Source organism: Hemitrygon akajei, unplaced genomic scaffold, assembly GCF_048418815.1.
Source record: "Hemitrygon akajei unplaced genomic scaffold, sHemAka1.3 Scf000061, whole genome shotgun sequence".
Classification (NCBI taxonomy): Eukaryota; Metazoa; Chordata; class Chondrichthyes; order Myliobatiformes; family Dasyatidae; genus Hemitrygon; species Hemitrygon akajei.
The window spans coordinates 4,190,824-4,208,698 of NW_027331947.1; the positions used below are offsets into that span (position 1 = coordinate 4,190,824).

The 17,875-nt window shown below is 44.6% G+C and overlaps 1 protein-coding gene across 1 annotated transcript in view; it reads left to right on the top strand.

Moving 5' to 3' along the window:
• LOC140721769 (NACHT, LRR and PYD domains-containing protein 3-like) overlaps positions 1 to 17,875 on the top strand; it is a 36,447-nt gene that overhangs the window by 6,950 nt on the left and 11,622 nt on the right. Inside the window, exons 3-7 of the mRNA XM_073036565.1 lie at positions 4,483 to 4,579; positions 7,696 to 8,109; positions 8,572 to 8,738; positions 17,143 to 17,314; positions 17,420 to 17,485. Coding sequence (XP_072892666.1) covers positions 4,570 to 4,579; positions 7,696 to 8,109; positions 8,572 to 8,738; positions 17,143 to 17,314; positions 17,420 to 17,485 — 829 coding nt within the window. The 5' untranslated portion in view covers positions 4,483 to 4,569. The remainder of the gene's footprint in view (positions 1 to 4,482; positions 4,580 to 7,695; positions 8,110 to 8,571; positions 8,739 to 17,142; positions 17,315 to 17,419; positions 17,486 to 17,875) is intronic.

The following is a 17,875-nucleotide window of genomic DNA, read 5'->3' on the forward strand; positions in this document are numbered from 1 at the left end:
TGCTGGTGTTAATCGCGGGAGTTAGGAACTCTTTCTACTCACTGAACAGTGAAATTAAAGCCTGTGATTCCATTCAAAGCCCAGTTTCTTTATAAAGAGTGGGGTTGAAGTGTTATCGAGATGAACATGGCGGAATGCGTAACGGAAGTTTAAATCAGATCAGCAGCAGTTTTGGAGAGCCGAGTGGTCTCCTTATGCATTTGTTGTGTTAATTAGAAAAGTTCTGACAGTTCAATTAGTGTAAGACAATATAACTTCAGCATATTAATTATATTGTGGAACTGAAAAGAAACACTGCATTAATTAACAATATACATTGAGATTTGTGCGTTAATGTTGGACGCCAGCGGGTTGTAGATCGACCATGACTCATTCGGTGATCTGGCCAGCGCGGTACGGGACCGAAGGATGCGCTCCCCGTTCCCTGTTACGCTACCGCGCACTCCCGCTTACCGCCAGTGCGTGCCCTCTCATGGAGCTTCGTCACACTAACACTCCCGGGCTGACGTTGAGACGATTTAAGCGTGCTGCACGTGTCCGGTATGTCTCGTGAAGTGACGTGAGATTTACTTGTCTCTCATTGGAGATTTCAAATGCCTATTTAGTATACCAACCAATGGGGATATGAGCTTCGTCATTTGTCATTCAGGATTTGCCTCCGTAGACCCCACCACGTGTTTCCTACCTGACTGCTGGGAAAGATCCAACAAGCTTGTTTTTGAATGTCACTTTTCCTCGCCAAGGAGTTGGCGGAGCCGTAAGGGTGACACATTGAAGTGGGAGAATAGGGGGTTTCTCTTCTTTGAAGTGGCGAGGACGAAGAAGGCTTCAGTATATCTGTTGCAGACACTGGTAAAGTGTTGCCCTGCAAGTGCGGTGTGGGGAGGGAAGTGATTTTGAGAGCAAGTCACGATCATACTATGGGACACAATGGGAACCGATGGCTGCCATTTTTTAATGTCTGGGTTTTAAAAAAAGGAGTAAACAGACTCACCTTAGGCCTGCAGGCTGTCCCAGTGGCTGTTGTGGGGACAGATGCTTGGAGTATGGTTGCTCCCTGCTTGCATTAGCAATTTATCTGAGGAATAATTTGAGCGGCACCATCCATGGCCGGAGGTCAGTAGGTCAGAGCGTTTGGCTGTCCGGTTCTTTCACTGTGACACCCCGAACTCCACATCAACTTCATCCAAACCACCCAGGGCGAACTTTAATGACCAACAAACATAATCGCTCTCAGTGATCAGCGATCTGAATGATTCAGTCGCTTTTAGAGGAAGGGATACCTACAGTCGACATTGTGAAAGTGTTTAGTTTCCCAGGAGACAAGACTGTGTACGGGAGGTGTTCTGTTACCTGATGCAATCTGTGTTTTCCCTGCTGGCAATTCCAGTTAACATCAATAAAACTGCTGTTTATGAAAATCCTGAACAACGAGACTCTGCACTGACTGCAGCCACTCCATCCCAAAGCAGATCACCCTGCACAGTCCTCCCCTCTGATGACGCATTGATCACATTGCGCATGCTCGCATTCCCGGAAGGGCGGTGTTTTCCTTTGTATTCTTTGCTGAATAGGTTTCAGGGTCGGGAAAAGTCCCCTGGGCGGGGAGCCGGGGGATGGATCACTGACTGAGGAGTGAAGACATAGCTTTCCCATCAGTGAGTATTGAGACCAATCCCGAGTGAGGAGGTCTGATGCTGGGCAGTGAGACCCGTTATATCAATCGAACTGGCGGCCTTCGCCCCGCTTCCCGGACGGAACCTGCCGGGGTCAGTCCGGGTTGTGGGACCTTCATACCAAACCGCATGGGATGAGCTAACGCTCAGCCCCTGTTATTCTGCTCCTCGGGAGGGGTGGGGATGAGGCGGTGATGCTGGGAACACACCCATCTTTCGCCCGTTTGGACAAGGCAGTGAGATCTACATCTGACATGTCCTTTCGTTGCAGGTGGGGAATATGTTTCTCCTGACTCCATTCCATTCTTCCAACCTGCCGAAATGCAGCCAGTGTTTCTGGGTATATTACCCATTTGTGTCAGAATTTAGTCTTTTCTATTTTTCTGAGCTACTCAAAAATGTGTACACTTCAATTAAACCTCCCTCCAGAATTTCCAGTCTATCTGTTATTTCCACATAATTAAAATGAGGATCCGGTTTATTGTCACGGGAGACACTCCACCAGTCACAGGATCATGTGTTCCCCTCTAATTTTACCGCAGATCTGCAACATCTGCAGGTTTCATTTCAGCCCCACCACGCCCTGCACTGATGGTGCAACAATCACTGCGCATGCTCACTGTTCCTGGATGGGCGGCAGTTTCCTTTCCATTCTGTGTTGGGATTGTCTGCGGAGTCGGGATTGGGAGAGGACACTCGCCCCTGAGGCAGTGAGCTGGGGGAGCATCACCATCACAGGTTGAACTAAATGCAGCATGACGCAGGGTAAAAGGAGCCATTACAACTTTAATTTCATTGTTACAGAATGTTGCCGCGTTACTCTCGCTCATAATTAAACTCACAGTACATGATGTAGAGCTTTGTTATTCGCTTTTTCGGTTATCTTTGGTGAGCCACTGTTCAGCAACAGCCCAAGAAGGAGTGCTGCATGTTTTTTTTTCATTCTCTGATCACTGCCCCTCAGTGAAAGAGACAAGTCACCTCAGGAGGAGATGTAACAGATTGACAGTGAGATGGGGAGGTATTGGGGCTGGATGTTGTGAACATTGATGTATGGACTGTATTGGAATGAAGAGAAAACTAATGAATATGGGCATTGCATTTCAGCAAAATCTGTTCAGGACATCACAAGCATTGTGAAATCAGTTGATGTTTGTGAATTGTTTAAAATAAAAAAAGAGAAATTACTGAAATTCTGGGAGATCTCCAGCCTCCCAGATAACCACATCTGCACCAGGTGCACCAAGCAGCAACTCCGCAGAGAATGAGTTAAGGAACTGGAGCTGCAGCTCGATGTCATTTGCCTCATTAGGGAAGTTGAGTAAGTTCAAAGTAAAAATTATCAGAGTACCTTTAAAAACACCATCCCCGCAAAACTATTCAGCAATCTCCAAGACCTGACCTCAATACATCCTTGTGCAATTGGATCCTGGATTTCCTCACTTGTAGACCTCACTCAGTTCAGATTGGCAAAAACATCTCCACAATCTCCATCAGCACAGGAGCACCACAGGGATGTGTACTTAGCCCCCTGCTCTCCTCGCTTTACACCTGTGACTGTGCGGCTAAGTACAGCTCCACCACCATATATAAGTTTGCTGATGATACCTCTGTTGTGAACTCTATCAAAAGGGGTGTTGAATCAGAATACAGGAGGGAGACTGAAAACTTGGCTGAGTGGTGTAATAGCAACAACCTCTCACTCAATATCAATACGACCAAAAAACTGATTGTAGAATTCAGGAGAGGGAAGCCCGCGGTCCTTGAGCCAGTACTCGTTGGAGAATCAGAGTTGGAGGGGGTCAGTAACGTTAAATTCTTGGGTCTCACTCTCAGAGGTCCTGTCCTGGACCTTTCATATAAATATAATTGCGAAGACAGTACGACAGTGCCTCTCGTTCCTCAGGAGTCTGTGGAGATTCGGTATGTCATCAAAAACGTTGGCAAACCGCTGTAGATGTGTGGTGGAAAGTCTGCTGATTGGCTGCATTACGGACTGGTCGGGGAACACCAATGCTTTTGAGAAGAAAATCCTTCAAAATGTACTGGATTTGGTCCAGTATGTCACGGGTAAAGGTCTCCCAAATATTGAGTTTATCTACATGAAATGTTGCCGTAGAAAAGCAGCATCCATCATGAAAGATCCTCACCGCCCAGGCAATGCTCTTTTCTCGCTGCTGCCATCAGGTAGAAGGTACAGGAGCCTCAGGACACGCAACACCAGGTTCCAGAACAGTTACTATCCTACAAACATTTGGATGTGAATGTACAAGGCTTGACCAGTAAGTTTGCTGATGGCACAAAATTAGGGGATGGTGTTCACGGTGAAGATTATCATAGCTTATTGGGGATCTAGATGGGCAGAGGAGTTGTAATTAGATTGAAAAACCAACGCGAGCAACAACGGTTTCATGTAGAGGTGGTGATTATGTGGAGGGAATTGCCAGAGGAAGTGGATGAGGCAGACCCAATTGTATAATTCCAGAAGCAGTTGGGATGTGTAGATGGAGTGAAGAGGCCAGTAGGGAAATGGGCCCATCACAGGAAATTGGGACCATCTCGGTGAGCACTGTAGTCAGCATTGTCTCATTGGGCTGAAAGGTCTCTATCTGTGCTCTGTTGCTCTGTAACTCTATCAGTAGATGCAATGGACAGGATTACAGACATGGTGTGGGAGTTCATGTTAACAGGGAATGTTTTGTCCCTAAGCCAACGGATGCTCTGATACAGTGGATGGCGATACTGTTATTTGCAAATACTGTAATCGTACTCTCTCTGACTCACTGTCTGCTTGTTTGTAATTCAGGGTATCACCAGCAGGTGGAGCTTTCCTGCCCCGGGACCAAAGTATAAACAAGACGACGGCAATCAACAATCGTCAGTCAGATACAGAATGGACAAAGGTATGATCACTGGGATCATTCTAACTGAACTTCTGTCCTGTTGGCACACACGAGTACAAATTAACAAACTTACACAGATGCTAACTGGGCACAGAAAACTTTCACAAGCAGTATCATTGATCCCACTGGTAAAGCGGCCTTGATGTAATTGATCAATCTAACAGTTCCAGCTCAGGGACCTGACACCGGTAATGGTCGAATCACTCCTCTCACCTGAGTGAGCTTCAAATCTTCACCTGAGTGAAAGGAGCAGGTACTCCTTGATCAGATGGCTGTGAGTGAAACACAGGAATGCAATAGCGGGCTTGTGGGCTATGTAAAAGTCCTGGGTCAGTTTCTGTTTCACCTCGAGACAGGCCCTGATGTGTAAGATATCTCCAACTTTCATTTATAAAATTCAGAACCAGATGGTAGGAGCATTTCCAGGAATTCAGAGATGTGTGATAAACGAGCATTTCAGGATTTGGAACGGCAGCTATCAACTCCCTCCTGGTTTTCTTGGCTGCTGTGGAAAGGAGATGAGGGGAGTTTCCGAAATCTGTTCTCTGTAGCCAAGCCGAGAACATTGGCAGCATTGGGAATGGTTGAAGATCAGATGACATTTCATTCTGGATAAATATGTGGTTTGCTTCAGTATTTTAATACCCGAATCCATGTCTGCGCTGTGTACAAATGGTGAATGTGAGTTCTCAATATTTCCCTATTAAGTTGGCCTGCTACCTGGATTTAAAATTCCCAGGATCTCTGATGGAAAACCCGGTATAGCCAATGACCAAATGTCTCAGTCCCCAGTAGGCACTGTGATTGTGCTCAACTCTGATTCCGGGGAAAATAAAACAGACATAACAGCCTGGACACAGGTCCTTCGGCCTAGCTAGTTCATGCTGATCCAAATGTCTTTTGTGCTTGCTCCATTTTCCCACAGCTTTTCCCAAATTTCCCTTATAGACTTCTATCCTTTTCCCTGCCCACATCCTCTGAACTTTGTAAATTTATTTGTGTTTACTGCCTCTTCTGGCTGCATGTAATTTATACCCATCACCCGCCACATAAACGAATGCCCCTTCGGTCCATTTTAAATTTCTGCTCTCGAGTCTTAGACTCCTCTACCCCGGGAAAAAAGACTATGACCATCTACCCTATCTAGGCCCCTGATTATGTTTAAGTATATGTGTAAGGTCACCCTTCAAGATCCAATTATCCAGGGCAAATGGTCCCAGACGAACCATATAATAGAAAATCCAACATCCTAGTCCAGTGACGTACTGGTCATTCTCCACTAAACTCTTTCCAGCTTAATCAAGTCCATTCTATAGAACCAGAGCTCCAGAGCAGATAGTGGAGCGGGGGTGAAAATAAATAATGTTAAAAGTTCATGCAAAATCAAAAAGGCTCTTTGGTGGTGGTAATAATCTTCTGAGGTGTGTCTATTTCAATGCAAGGAGTATTGTGGCGAACGCTGACGAGCTGAGGGCCTGGATTGACACGTGGAATTACGACATTATAGCCATTAGTGAAACTTGGCTGCAGGAGGGGCAGGACTGGCAGCTTAATGTTCCAGAGTTCCAATATTTCAAACGTGGTAGGGGCACAGGAAAGAAGGGTGGGGAAGTAGCATTGCTAGTCAGGGAAAATGTTACAGCAGTGCTCAGGCAGGACAGATTCGAGGCCATATGGGTGCAGCTGAGAAACAGGAAAGGTATGACCACATTAATGGGGTTGTATTATAGACCTCCCAATATTTAGCGAGAATTGGAGGAGTAAATCTGCGGAGAGATAACAGATAACTGCAGGAGACAGAAAGTTGTCATTGTAGGGGATTTTAATTTTCCACACTTTGATTGGGACTCCCATGCTTTTAAAGGTCTAGATGGGTTAGAGTTTGTAAAATGTGTTCAGGAAAGTTTTCTGAATCAATATATAGATGTACCAACTAGGGAGGGTGCAATATTAGATCTCCTAATAGGAAATGAGTTAGGACAGGTGTCGGAAATGTGTGTAGGGGAACACTTTGGTTCCAGTGATCATAACACCATTAGTTTCAACTTGATTGTGGATAAAGTTAGATCTGGTCCTCGGGTTGAGGTTCTAAACTGGAAAAAGGCCAAATTTGAAGAAATGAGAAAGGGTCTAAAAACCTTGGATTGGGACAGGTTGTTCTCTGGCAAGGGTGTAACCTTGGTTCTCAAGGGATATTGGAACTATGATAAAGAAGAAGAGAGAGATGTATGACATGTATGACAACAGGGAGGAAATAAGATGCTTGAGGAGTATAAAAACTTCACAAAAATACTTAAGAAAGAAATTAGGAGGGCTAAAAGAAGACAAGAGGTTGCTTTGGCAGTCAAGGTGAAGGTTAATCCAAAGACTTTCTACAGGTATGTTAAGAGCAAAAGGATAGTAAGGGATAAAATTGGTCCTCTTGAAGTTCAAAGTGGTCGGCTATGAATGGAACCAAAAGAAATGGGGGAGATCTTAAACATGTTTTTTGCATCTCTATTTACTAAGGAAACTGGCATGGAGTGAACGGGAATAAGGCAAACAAGTAGTGAGGTCATGGAACCTATACAGATTGAAGAGGAGGAGGTGCTTTCTATCTTGAGGTATATCAGAGTAGATAAGTCCCCAGGACCTGACAGGGTGTTCCCTCGGAGCTTGAACGAGACTTGTGTTGAAATTGCAGGGGCCCTGGCAGATAAATTTAAAATGTCGGTATCTACCGGTGTGGATTGAAGGATAGCTCATGTTGTTCCATTGTTTAAAAAAGTATCTAAAAGTAATCCGAGAAATTACAGGCCGGTAAGTTTGACGTCATATCTTTATTTCATTTCCCAGTATCACCGGACACCGTTGCATTAAGATCCCATGGTCATCATTCAACTGCTGTGAATTAAGTGATTAGCATTACTGTGTCTATCCTGTTATTTTACTGGGAGTGAATATGTCCAGTCACCGTCTTATCAGGATGGTCACCAAACAGGATGTACGGTTCACATTACCGAGCACAGTCCCACTCCAAATCTGGTCAGCCAGAGTCACAGCTAAATTGCAGTCTGAATCAGTTTTGCTCAGATCTAAATCATACTCGTTTAACCTGCAATTCATCATTATTTCAGGTAGGAAATCGAAACGAGTAGGAAAAGTACTGAAGAGGATTTTACCAGGCGGATCATCGAGGGAAGATGACCGGGACAAGGGAAGCAATGTACCAAAACAGGGTCAGATTAAGAGCAATATCCCAGAATGCAATACGGCCGCAGAGGAAGTGGAGAAAATTCAGCCCAGAGACACCGATCAGGACCCTGGAACCGGCACAAGTGAGGCGACTGTCTGTCAGCCCAGAGACAGTGACGTCGGAGACACCGATCAGGACCCTGGAACCAGCACAAGTGAGGCGACTGTCTGTCAGCCCAGAGACAGTGACGTCAGAGACTCCGATCAGGACTCTGGAAACAGCACAAGTGAGGCGACTGCCTGTCAGCTCGGAAGCTCATTGGAAACTGAATTGTCAAGTCCCCAACAAGGAGCGGGTGAGTGAAATATGAGGGTGATGTGTTTGCAGAATGTGTCAGGGAGGAAGGTAAATGCGATTCCTTGTTGGAGGGTTGGTCAGAGAGAGGGGGAATGTGTGGGTGTGGTACATGTGGTGTAGTGGGGCAGCGGTTACCCCACTACAGGAAAAGTACTACCTGCTCTGAGGATTTCCAGGATGTGCATTGAAGGACATGCAGTTGTCCAGATAAGAGAGTATTTCCAGGATGTGCATTAAGGGAAATGTATTCGCCAGGATGGAGAGAGTATCTCTGGGAAGGGACTATTACCGACAATCCCAGCATTTATTGCCAATCCAAAATTGAAATAGGTGAGTGGGCCGCATGGGGGATGGACTTGTTTGCATTAAATATGGTCCTTTATTAAAGTAATGGCTAGGACATTGTTGGTTCGATTTTAAGGTCAGTGTTGGCTATCTATCTATCTTTTTATATTCACAGAGCCAGAGTTTACAATCTCTGACCTCCTGGCACAGGGGGAGGAATATCGACTGTACCAACTGACAAAGTTCTACAGGGACAGACTGGAACAAGCGATTGAAGAAAAGGTTGAAAGACTCGGTTGGATGTTGACAAAGGAGGGACATTTCAGTAGAGAAGAGAATGAGGTGAGTGTAGTGTGTGTATTGTCACGGAACTGTATAGTGTATGGTGACCAAAATTAATCTTCACGTTCTTGGCGTTCTACATGGCAATGGAGACTTTGATCTCTGACTTGACTCCAGTAGATCTGGTTTCAGCTGTTAAGGTGGGGAGCACTGGGAACTACAGGCTCAGCGTCACCTTTTCCTCTCACCTGCTGTATTTATCATTGCGATATAAGAGCAGTGACTACATATCTGGACTGTTGAACAGGCATTTAGTCCAAAACTAATTTTTTCATCTTATCAGGGCCGTCGGTCAATTCCTCTCAAGTCGTTAATTCAGGATGATTATGAAACTGTGAGATTGTAAATTGGGCCAACTGGGTTCACTGCCGGACTTGAGGGAGGGAAACCTGCTAACCACAGCTGGTCTGATCGCCACCTGAGCTCCCAAACAATAAGTGGCTGACTTGTCATAGTCATAGCAAAGTACAGCACAGAAACAGGCCCTTTGGTCCATCTATTCCATGCTGGGCTACTGAAACTGCCTATTCCCATTGACCTGCACCAGGCCATGGCGCTCTATACCCTTATCATTCATGTACCTATCCAGACTACAGGTTCAGCCGCAGCTTCTTTTCTCTCACACCTGCTGCATTTATCAGTGTGATATCAGAGCAGTGGCTGCGTATCCGGACCTTGAACAGGCATTGAGTCTGAAACTAATTTCAAATCTTGTCTGAACCTTCGGGCAGATTCATCACATCTCACTAATCCAGGATGAATATTGAACTGTCAGATTGTAAACTGAGACAACCGGCTTCACTGCCGTACTTGACAGAGGGAAACCTACTAACCGCATCTGGTCTTGGCTCCATGAGTTCCCAAACAATGTCTGGCTGATCTGTCATAATCCTAGAAAAGTACAGCACAGAATCAGGCCTGTTGGCCCATCTATTTCCATGCTGGAATACTTAACTACATATTCCCATGAACCTTCACCGGGCCCTGGTGCTCTATACCCTTATCATTCATGGATCTATCCAGACTTCTCTTAACCGCTTGTACTGCCTGCGCTGCTAGCTAGTTTCACACTCTTAGCACCCTCTGAGTCAACATGTTTCACCTTTGTACCCCCTGAACTTTTCACCTTTCACCCTTTACTGATAACCTCTTGTTGTAGTACCTCTTCAGTAGAAAATGTTGCTGCATTTATCCTGCCTGTACCCCATGTATCGACAATAGACAACAGATGCAGGAGTAGGTTATTCGGCCCTTCTAGCCAGCACCGCCATTCACTGTGATCATGGCTGATTATACACAATCAGTACCCCGTTCCTGCCCTCTCCCCATATCCCTTGAGCCCGCTATCTATAAGAGCTCTATCTAACTCTCTCTTGAATGCATCCAGAGACTTGGCCTCCACTGCCTTCTGGTACAGAGCATTCCACGTATCCACCACTCTCTGGGTGAAAAAGCTTTTCCGCTTCTCCGTTCTAAATGACCTACCCCTTATTCTTAAACTGTGGCCTCTAGTTCTGGACTCACCCATAAGCGGGAACATGCTTCCTGCCTCCAGCGTGTCCAATCCCTTAATAATATTATATGATTCAATCAGATCCCGTCTCATCCTTCTAAATTCCAGTGTATACAAGCTCAGTCGCTCCAATCTTTCAACATATGACAGTCCCGCCATTCCGGGAATTAACCTTGTGAACCTACGCTGCACCCCTCAATAGCAAGAATGTCCTTCCTCAAATTTGGAGACCAAAACTGCACACAATACTCCAGGTGTGGTCTCACCAGGACCCTGTACAGCTGCAGAAGGACCTCTTTACTCCTATACTTAATTCCTCCTGTTATAAAGGCCAGCATGCCATTAGCTTTCTTCACTGCCTGTTGTACCTGCATGTTTGCTTTCATTGACTGATGTACAACAGCACCTAGTTCTAGATCTCCTTGTTCTTCTCGTTGTAATTGTGTAAACTTCTCTGAAATCTCCCCTCAATCTCCCACGTTCCAATGAATAAAGTCCTAACCCGGTCACTCTTTTCTTCTAATCCCGACAACATCCTTGCTTTTTTTTGTGTGTGTACTCTTTCAAACTTATTTCCATCTGCCCTGTAGGTAGGTGAGCAGAACTGCACATAATATCCAAATTAGGCCTCAGCAACCTCTTATTCAACATCATATCCCATCTACTGTACACAATATTTTCATTTACGAAGGTTAATATGCTAAGAACCTTTATTTCAGATCAGCAACTTGAGCACATTTGCCATCACTTTCAATGACTTATGGACCTTTATTCCCAGATCACTCTGTTCTACCACACTTTTCAGTGCCGTACCAGTCGCTGCGTAATATCTACTCTGCTTGGTCCTTCCAAAGTGCAATTTGTCTGTATTATATTGCATCTGCCCCTTTTAACCCCATTCTCCATTTTGTCTAGATCTCACTGTAAGCTCTTGTAGTCTTCCTCTTTGTCCACTGCACCTGCCCAAAGTTAGTGTCATCCGCAAATTTGCTGATTCTGTTAACCATAATTTCATCCAGATCATTGATATAGATGACAAACAACAACAAGCACGGCATCGATCCCCGTGACACGCTCTGCATTCCTCCAAAAAGCTAGTGTCTAATCCAGTTTACTACCTCATCTCAGATGCTGAGCAACTGAAACTTCTTGACCGACCTGCTATGAGGGAACTTGTCAAATACCGTGCTGAAGTCCATGTAGACAATGTCCACAAACTTGGCCTACAGCAACTTCCTCAAAAATCTCTATGATATGTTAGGCGTGAAAGATCACGCACAAAGCTGCTATCTCATGACCACAAAAGTCAATATTTTGACCTAAAAGGGAAGAAGAAAGCACAAAACATAAATCTGCTGACTGGCTGATATCTCATGATCTCAGAAATCAACAGGTTGTCCTAAAAAGGAAGAAGTTCAACAGGTTGTCTTGAACGAGAAGGGGCAAAATGAAAAAGAAATCTGACAACTTGCTGAATATCTAACTAATGAGAGACAGGGACACACCATTTCAGGTCCCTCTCCTTGGAGTTCACAAACAGTGATTGTCTTGTCCTAGTTCTGACCTATTCAGCCATGAGTGGTATTAGAAAATCAAGTGCGTTATACCCGTGAGTGACTCTGTTCTCGTTGGGATTCATTGGCGCTGTATGTAATGAATCAGACAGGCATTACCCAAAGGTAAGAGAAGTAATTTGTAAATATGTATGTTCATCTATAAAATCATCACCTGAAGACATCGGCTTCACTGGAAAACCATTAAGTCAAGTCAAGTCACTTTTTATTGTCATTTGGACTATACCTGCTGGTACAGTACACTGCAAAAACGAGACATCGTTTTTCAGGACCGTGGTGCCACATAAAACAGTACAAAGATTACATTGAACTACGTAAAAAACAACACAGAAAAAAAACTACACTAGACTACAGACCTACCCAGGACAGCATAAAGTGCACAAAACAGTGCAGGCATTACAATAAATAATAAACAGACAATAGGCACAGTAAAGGGCAGTAAGTTGGTGTCAGTCCAGGCTCTGGGTATTGACGAGTCTGATGTCTTGGGGGAAGAAACGGTGACATAGTCTGGTCGTGAGAGCCCGAATGCTTCGGTGCCTTTTCCCAGACGGCAGGAGAGAGAAGAGATTGTATGAGGGGTGTGTGGGGTCCTTTATAATGCTGTTTGCTTTACTGATGCAGCATGTAGTGTAAAGTTCCGTAATGGCGGGAAGAGAGACACCGATAATCTTCTCGGCTGACCTCACTATCCGCTGCAGGGTCTTGCGATCCGAGATGGTGCAATTTCCGAACCAGGCAGTGATGCAGCTGCTCAGGATGCTCTCAATACAACCCCTGCAGAATGTGATGAGGATGGGGGGTGCGAGATGGACTTTCCTCAGCCTTCGCAGAAAGTAGATTCGCTGCGGGGTTTTCTTTGCTATGGAGCTGGAGGGACAGTTGAGATTCTCCGCCAGGTGAACCCCAAGAAATCTGGTGCTCTTAACGATCTCTACCGAGGAGCCATCGATGTTCAGCGAGGAGTGGACGCTCTGTGCCATTCTGAAGTCAACAACCATCTCTTTTGTTTTGTTCACATTCAGAGACAGGTTGTTGGCTCTGCGCCAGTCCGTTAGCCGCTGCAACTCCTCTCTGTTAGCTGACTCGTCGTTCTCTTAAATCTCTTGTTAAATCTCTTTCACAACTATAACTCCTCAGACCTGGTAGCAGTGAAACTGAGGGATTATTTTACAGTGCAGTGGACCATCACGGAATTACGCTGATTTATTCCATAATTGTTGTCCATTATTCGTGTTATGGAAAACCATTCCAATTCCGTACTGGTAACTGTTCTGGAAGATCAATCATTCAAACCGGGACATCATTCCTCTTGTTTCTCAGAGCAATGACCTAAGCCCATCCATGTTCAGTTGCATCCCCAATTACATTAGTTCCATCATCGGTGTATGATCTGGTCAGACCACTCGTCTGAGTGCTACCGGTACCATGTAACCCAGTATTACCTGTCGCATGGTCGGATGGTCGGTGACTAAACCAGCTCCCCCACCAGACTGGCCTGGTGAGGAGGGTGGCTAGACACCCTGCAGGATGAAAAACAAGATCTGTCAAAGGGCGGATGACCCCTCTGTTAGGGTCAACGGTAATCTAGAAAACAAGCCTGGAAAGGACATCCCTCGCATCGAAGCTTGGTCTGGCCATTCACTGCAACAGAACTTCCCCCAGCTGTCCTGGACCCAACCAGGCTGCTGGATCCGGGAGGGGATGTCAAGAGGGTGGATCTGGACCAGTGCAACGCCCTACTCACCTAAAATCCACTCACGCACACGGTTCCTTTCTGAGGAGTGGGGTACCACCCCACTAACTGACTGAAAGGAACCATCATCATCCTATGGGATGGATAGCCAGAGATAGAGAGAGAGAAAGACGTTGCTTGAAGGTGGTTCAATGTTTAATTCATAATTCCTCAGTAAATGAGGAAGCCCATGCCTGCATTCAGAAAGTTATCATCATTTTACAGCATGAGTGCCAGGCAGTAACCATCTCCATCATAAGACGGCCGCAATGACATTCCTTAATGTTCTGTTGTCTTTACACATCATAAGACCATAAGGCATCGGAACACAAATAGGCCATTAGGCCCATCGATTCTACTCCGCCATTACATCATGAGTGATTTACTATCCCTCCCAACTCCATTCTCCTGCCTTCTCCCAGTGAAATTTGCAGACCAGACTAGACAAGTTACCAACCTCTGTTTCAAATATACCCAATGACCTGGTCTCCGCAGCTGTCAGTGCCAATGAATTCAACAGATTCACTACTCCTCGGCTAAATAATCTCCTCATCTCTGTTCTAAATGGATGTCCCTCTATTCTGAGGCTGTTCCGTCTGGTTCTAGATTCCCCCACTTTAAAACATCATCTCCACGCCTTTCGATATTCCACAGGTTACAATTAGATTCCCCCTCATCCTTCCACACCCCAGCCAGTACAGGCGCATCCAGGAAACATTCTCATAAAAATCAGCTTTAGTATCACTGGTTCTGTCAGTTTTGATTCCTCTCTGGACTTTTCACAATGCCATCATGTATTTTTTCTGATCAGGGGATTAAAACCATTCACAATATGCAAGTGTGGTCTGGCCAGTGCTTGTTCTTGTATTCTAATCCTCTCAAGATGAACACTAACATTTTTTTTTTTTGCCTTTCCTAACACCGACTCAACCTGCAAGGAATCCTGCATGAGGTCTCCAGAGACTCTTTACAACTCTCAAAAATAGAGTATGTCTTCATTATTTCTGCCAAAGTGTATGGCCATGGACCTCCCTATACTACATTCCAATTGCCACTGTTTTGTCCATTTTTTCATCGGTCTATGTCCTCTCATGAAATCCCTGCTTCCTCAACACTTCCTGTCCTTCCCCATATCTTCGTAACGTGCGCAGTGTTGGCCATAAAGCCGTCAAATCATTGACATAACGGAGAAAGAAATTCTCCCAAAACCAACAACTGCAGAACACCACTGGTCACCAACATCCAACAAGAAAAAGCCCTGTTTGTTCCCATTCTGTGCTTCCTGACAGTCAGACAAAATCTGTCTGGAGATAATCATGGATCCTCCATCCATGCTAATATCTCTCTTGTCCTACTGTCGGCCCTTGTCTTGTGAAACGGCGTCATGTGGGGCACCTGGTCAAAGATCGCCGGGAAGTCCAAGTAATCAACTTGCTCTGACTCTCCGTTGTCGACCCAGCATGCTATTCTCTCAAAAATTTCCAACAGGTCTGTCAGGCAAGATTTCCTTCCATGAACTTTGGCCTTTTTCATCATGTGCATCCAAATACCCCGAAACCTTATCCTCAATAATCGACTGCTGACATCTTCCCAAGCGCTGTTCACACTAACTGGCCTATAATCTACAGAACCATTCCAAAATCTAGTGATTCTTGAGCGATCATTATTAATGTCTTCAGCCTCCTCTTTCAGAAGCAATCGGGTGCAGTTGATCTGGACTCATCTATCTTCAGAACTTTCAGCTTCCTGAGTGCCTTCTCCTTAATAATTGCACTTCTGCCACCTGACATTCTCAAATATCTGGCATGTTCTAGTGCTTGTTACAGTGAAGACTGATGCAAAATACTTACTAATACCTTCCGCCATTTCCTTGTCCCCTGACAGTACCTCTCCACTATCATTTTCCAGCAGCCCAAAATCCACTTTCTTCTCTTTCACTCTTCATGTATCAGGCGAACCTTTTGCTAAGCTATTTTATGTTATTCGCTAGCCTACTTTCATATTTCATACTTTCTCTACTTACAGCTTTTTAATTGCCTTCTGTTGGTTTGTAAAAACATCCCAGTCCTCCAGCTTTCTACTATATTTTGTAATATTCTGTGCCCTCTCCTTTGCTTTTGTGCTGCTTTGACTACCTCGTCAACCACGGTTGATCATCCTCCCTTTAGAATAATTCTTCACCTTTGTGATCATTTGTCCTGCGCCTTCTGAATTGCTCCGAGAAACTTCAGCCACTCCTGCACTGCCATTGTCCCTGTTAGTGTCATTTCCGAATCTATATTTGCCCAGCAACTCTCCTTTTCCTCTGTAATTCCTTTATTCCGCTGTAATACTGATACATCTAACTTTAGCTTCTCCCTCTCAAACTGCAGAGTGAATTCTGTTATTTTCTGATCACTGCCTCTTAAGGGTTTATTTACAGACAGACAGACAGACATAATCTTATGATCGCGAGGGAAATTGGGTTTCATTACATTTGTACCAAACAAGAATAGAGTAGAAATATAGCAAAATAAAACAAGAAATAATTAAAAGATAATAAGTAAATTATACCAAGTGGAAATAAGTCCAGGAACAGCCTATTAGCTCAGGGTCTATGACACTCCGAGGGAGAAGTTGTAAAGTTTGATGGCCACAGGCAGGAATGACTTCCAATGACGCTCAGTGTTACATCTCGGTAGAATGAGTCTCTGGCTGAATGTACTCCTGTGCCTAACCAGTACATTATGGAGTAATGTCCAAGACATTATCGAGACATTGTCCAAGATGGCATGCAACTTGGACAGCATGCCACCTGAAGCTCCCCAATAAAATCTGGTGCAATACACAACACAGCCTCCACATGCGGCTTTCCTATAGTGGGCTCAACCATAAGCTTCTCTCAAAAGTCATCCCGTAGGTATTCTATACATTCCCTCACTTAGTATTCAGCACCGACCTGATTTTCCAAAGCTACCTGCATATTGAAATTCCCCATGTCTATTTTCACATTCACATTTTCGCATGTCTCTTCTTTCTCCTGTTGTAATTTGTAGCTCACATCCTGGTTACTGTTAACAGGCCGGTATATAATTTCCATCAGGGTCAATTTACCTATGCAGTTTCTTAACATCTCCATCGTCCAATCTAATATCAACTCTTTCTCAGGACTTTTCATTTTAAATGACAACAGAATCAACCCATCCCTTTCACCTACCTGCTTATCCTTTTGATCCAACTGTAAACTTTATTCAGCTACGATTCAGTGATGCCCACCATCCATTTGTTTTTGCTCTCTCTCTCCCCTCTCTTCTGTTCTTGTTGTCACATTTTGTTGATGTAATGCTGCACATTGACAGATCAAGGAAATTAATCACATTGCATCTACTGCAGGGTGTCAAATACTTATTCTTACACAATATTGATTTATAAGTTCTTTCAGTTACTGTTTCTCTGTTAATGACTGAACCCAGGGAGGATGAGGCAGCAGCCCAGTGACTGCATCTGTTCTGAAGCTACCGGGGCCATGAACAGGTATTTTCCTGCACATTCTCCATGTCTGTCTGTCTGCTCCACAATAAATTCATTGTTTTCCTTTTATAGAAAGTCACTGAACTGACGGAGAAGGGAAACCGGACAGAGAGTTCCAGACTCTTCCTCAGTTTGGTGAATGGCAAAGGCTCCCGGGCCCGGAGGGCGATGTGGGAATCCTTTCTGATGTGGAGGACTGAGTTACCGAAGTTGGACAAAATACTGAGGGAAATACAGGAACTCGGTACATTAAAACCACGCACTGAACACAAAGCCATATTGAAATAAACATTTTAGTTATATTGATTATTTTAGCTCTGTTTCCATGGATTTTTTTATATTTAAACAGGTCCTGATCCACAGGAATACATGAACATCGCCCAAGGGTTATCTGAATTACCCTCTCAACTGATCGGTGAGTGATGAAATGCACAGTTCAAACCAGATCTCAAGTGTTAGTCTGTGACTTGGCAAAATCTGGGAATGAAAATTCGCCATTAGTCATTCGCTGATCTCTGGATTCAAGTAACAATTCAAAGAATCTCTCTGCAGCCTGAATATTCTACAATGTACTTTTCTATTAATCCAGCTGTTGGTTCTGCTGAAGCCTTCACTCCAGTTCCTACTGCTCTGGGAATCCCCGCACTCCCCAGGCAGGCTCCTGATACATTGTATGACCCAGTCCAGTGACTTTTCTATCTTCAGACCTTTCAGATTCTGAAGCACCTACTCCTTCGTAACAGCAGCTGCCCTCAACTCTGTCCACAGATGTTCTTTACATTTTGGAATTCCACTAGTAACTTCC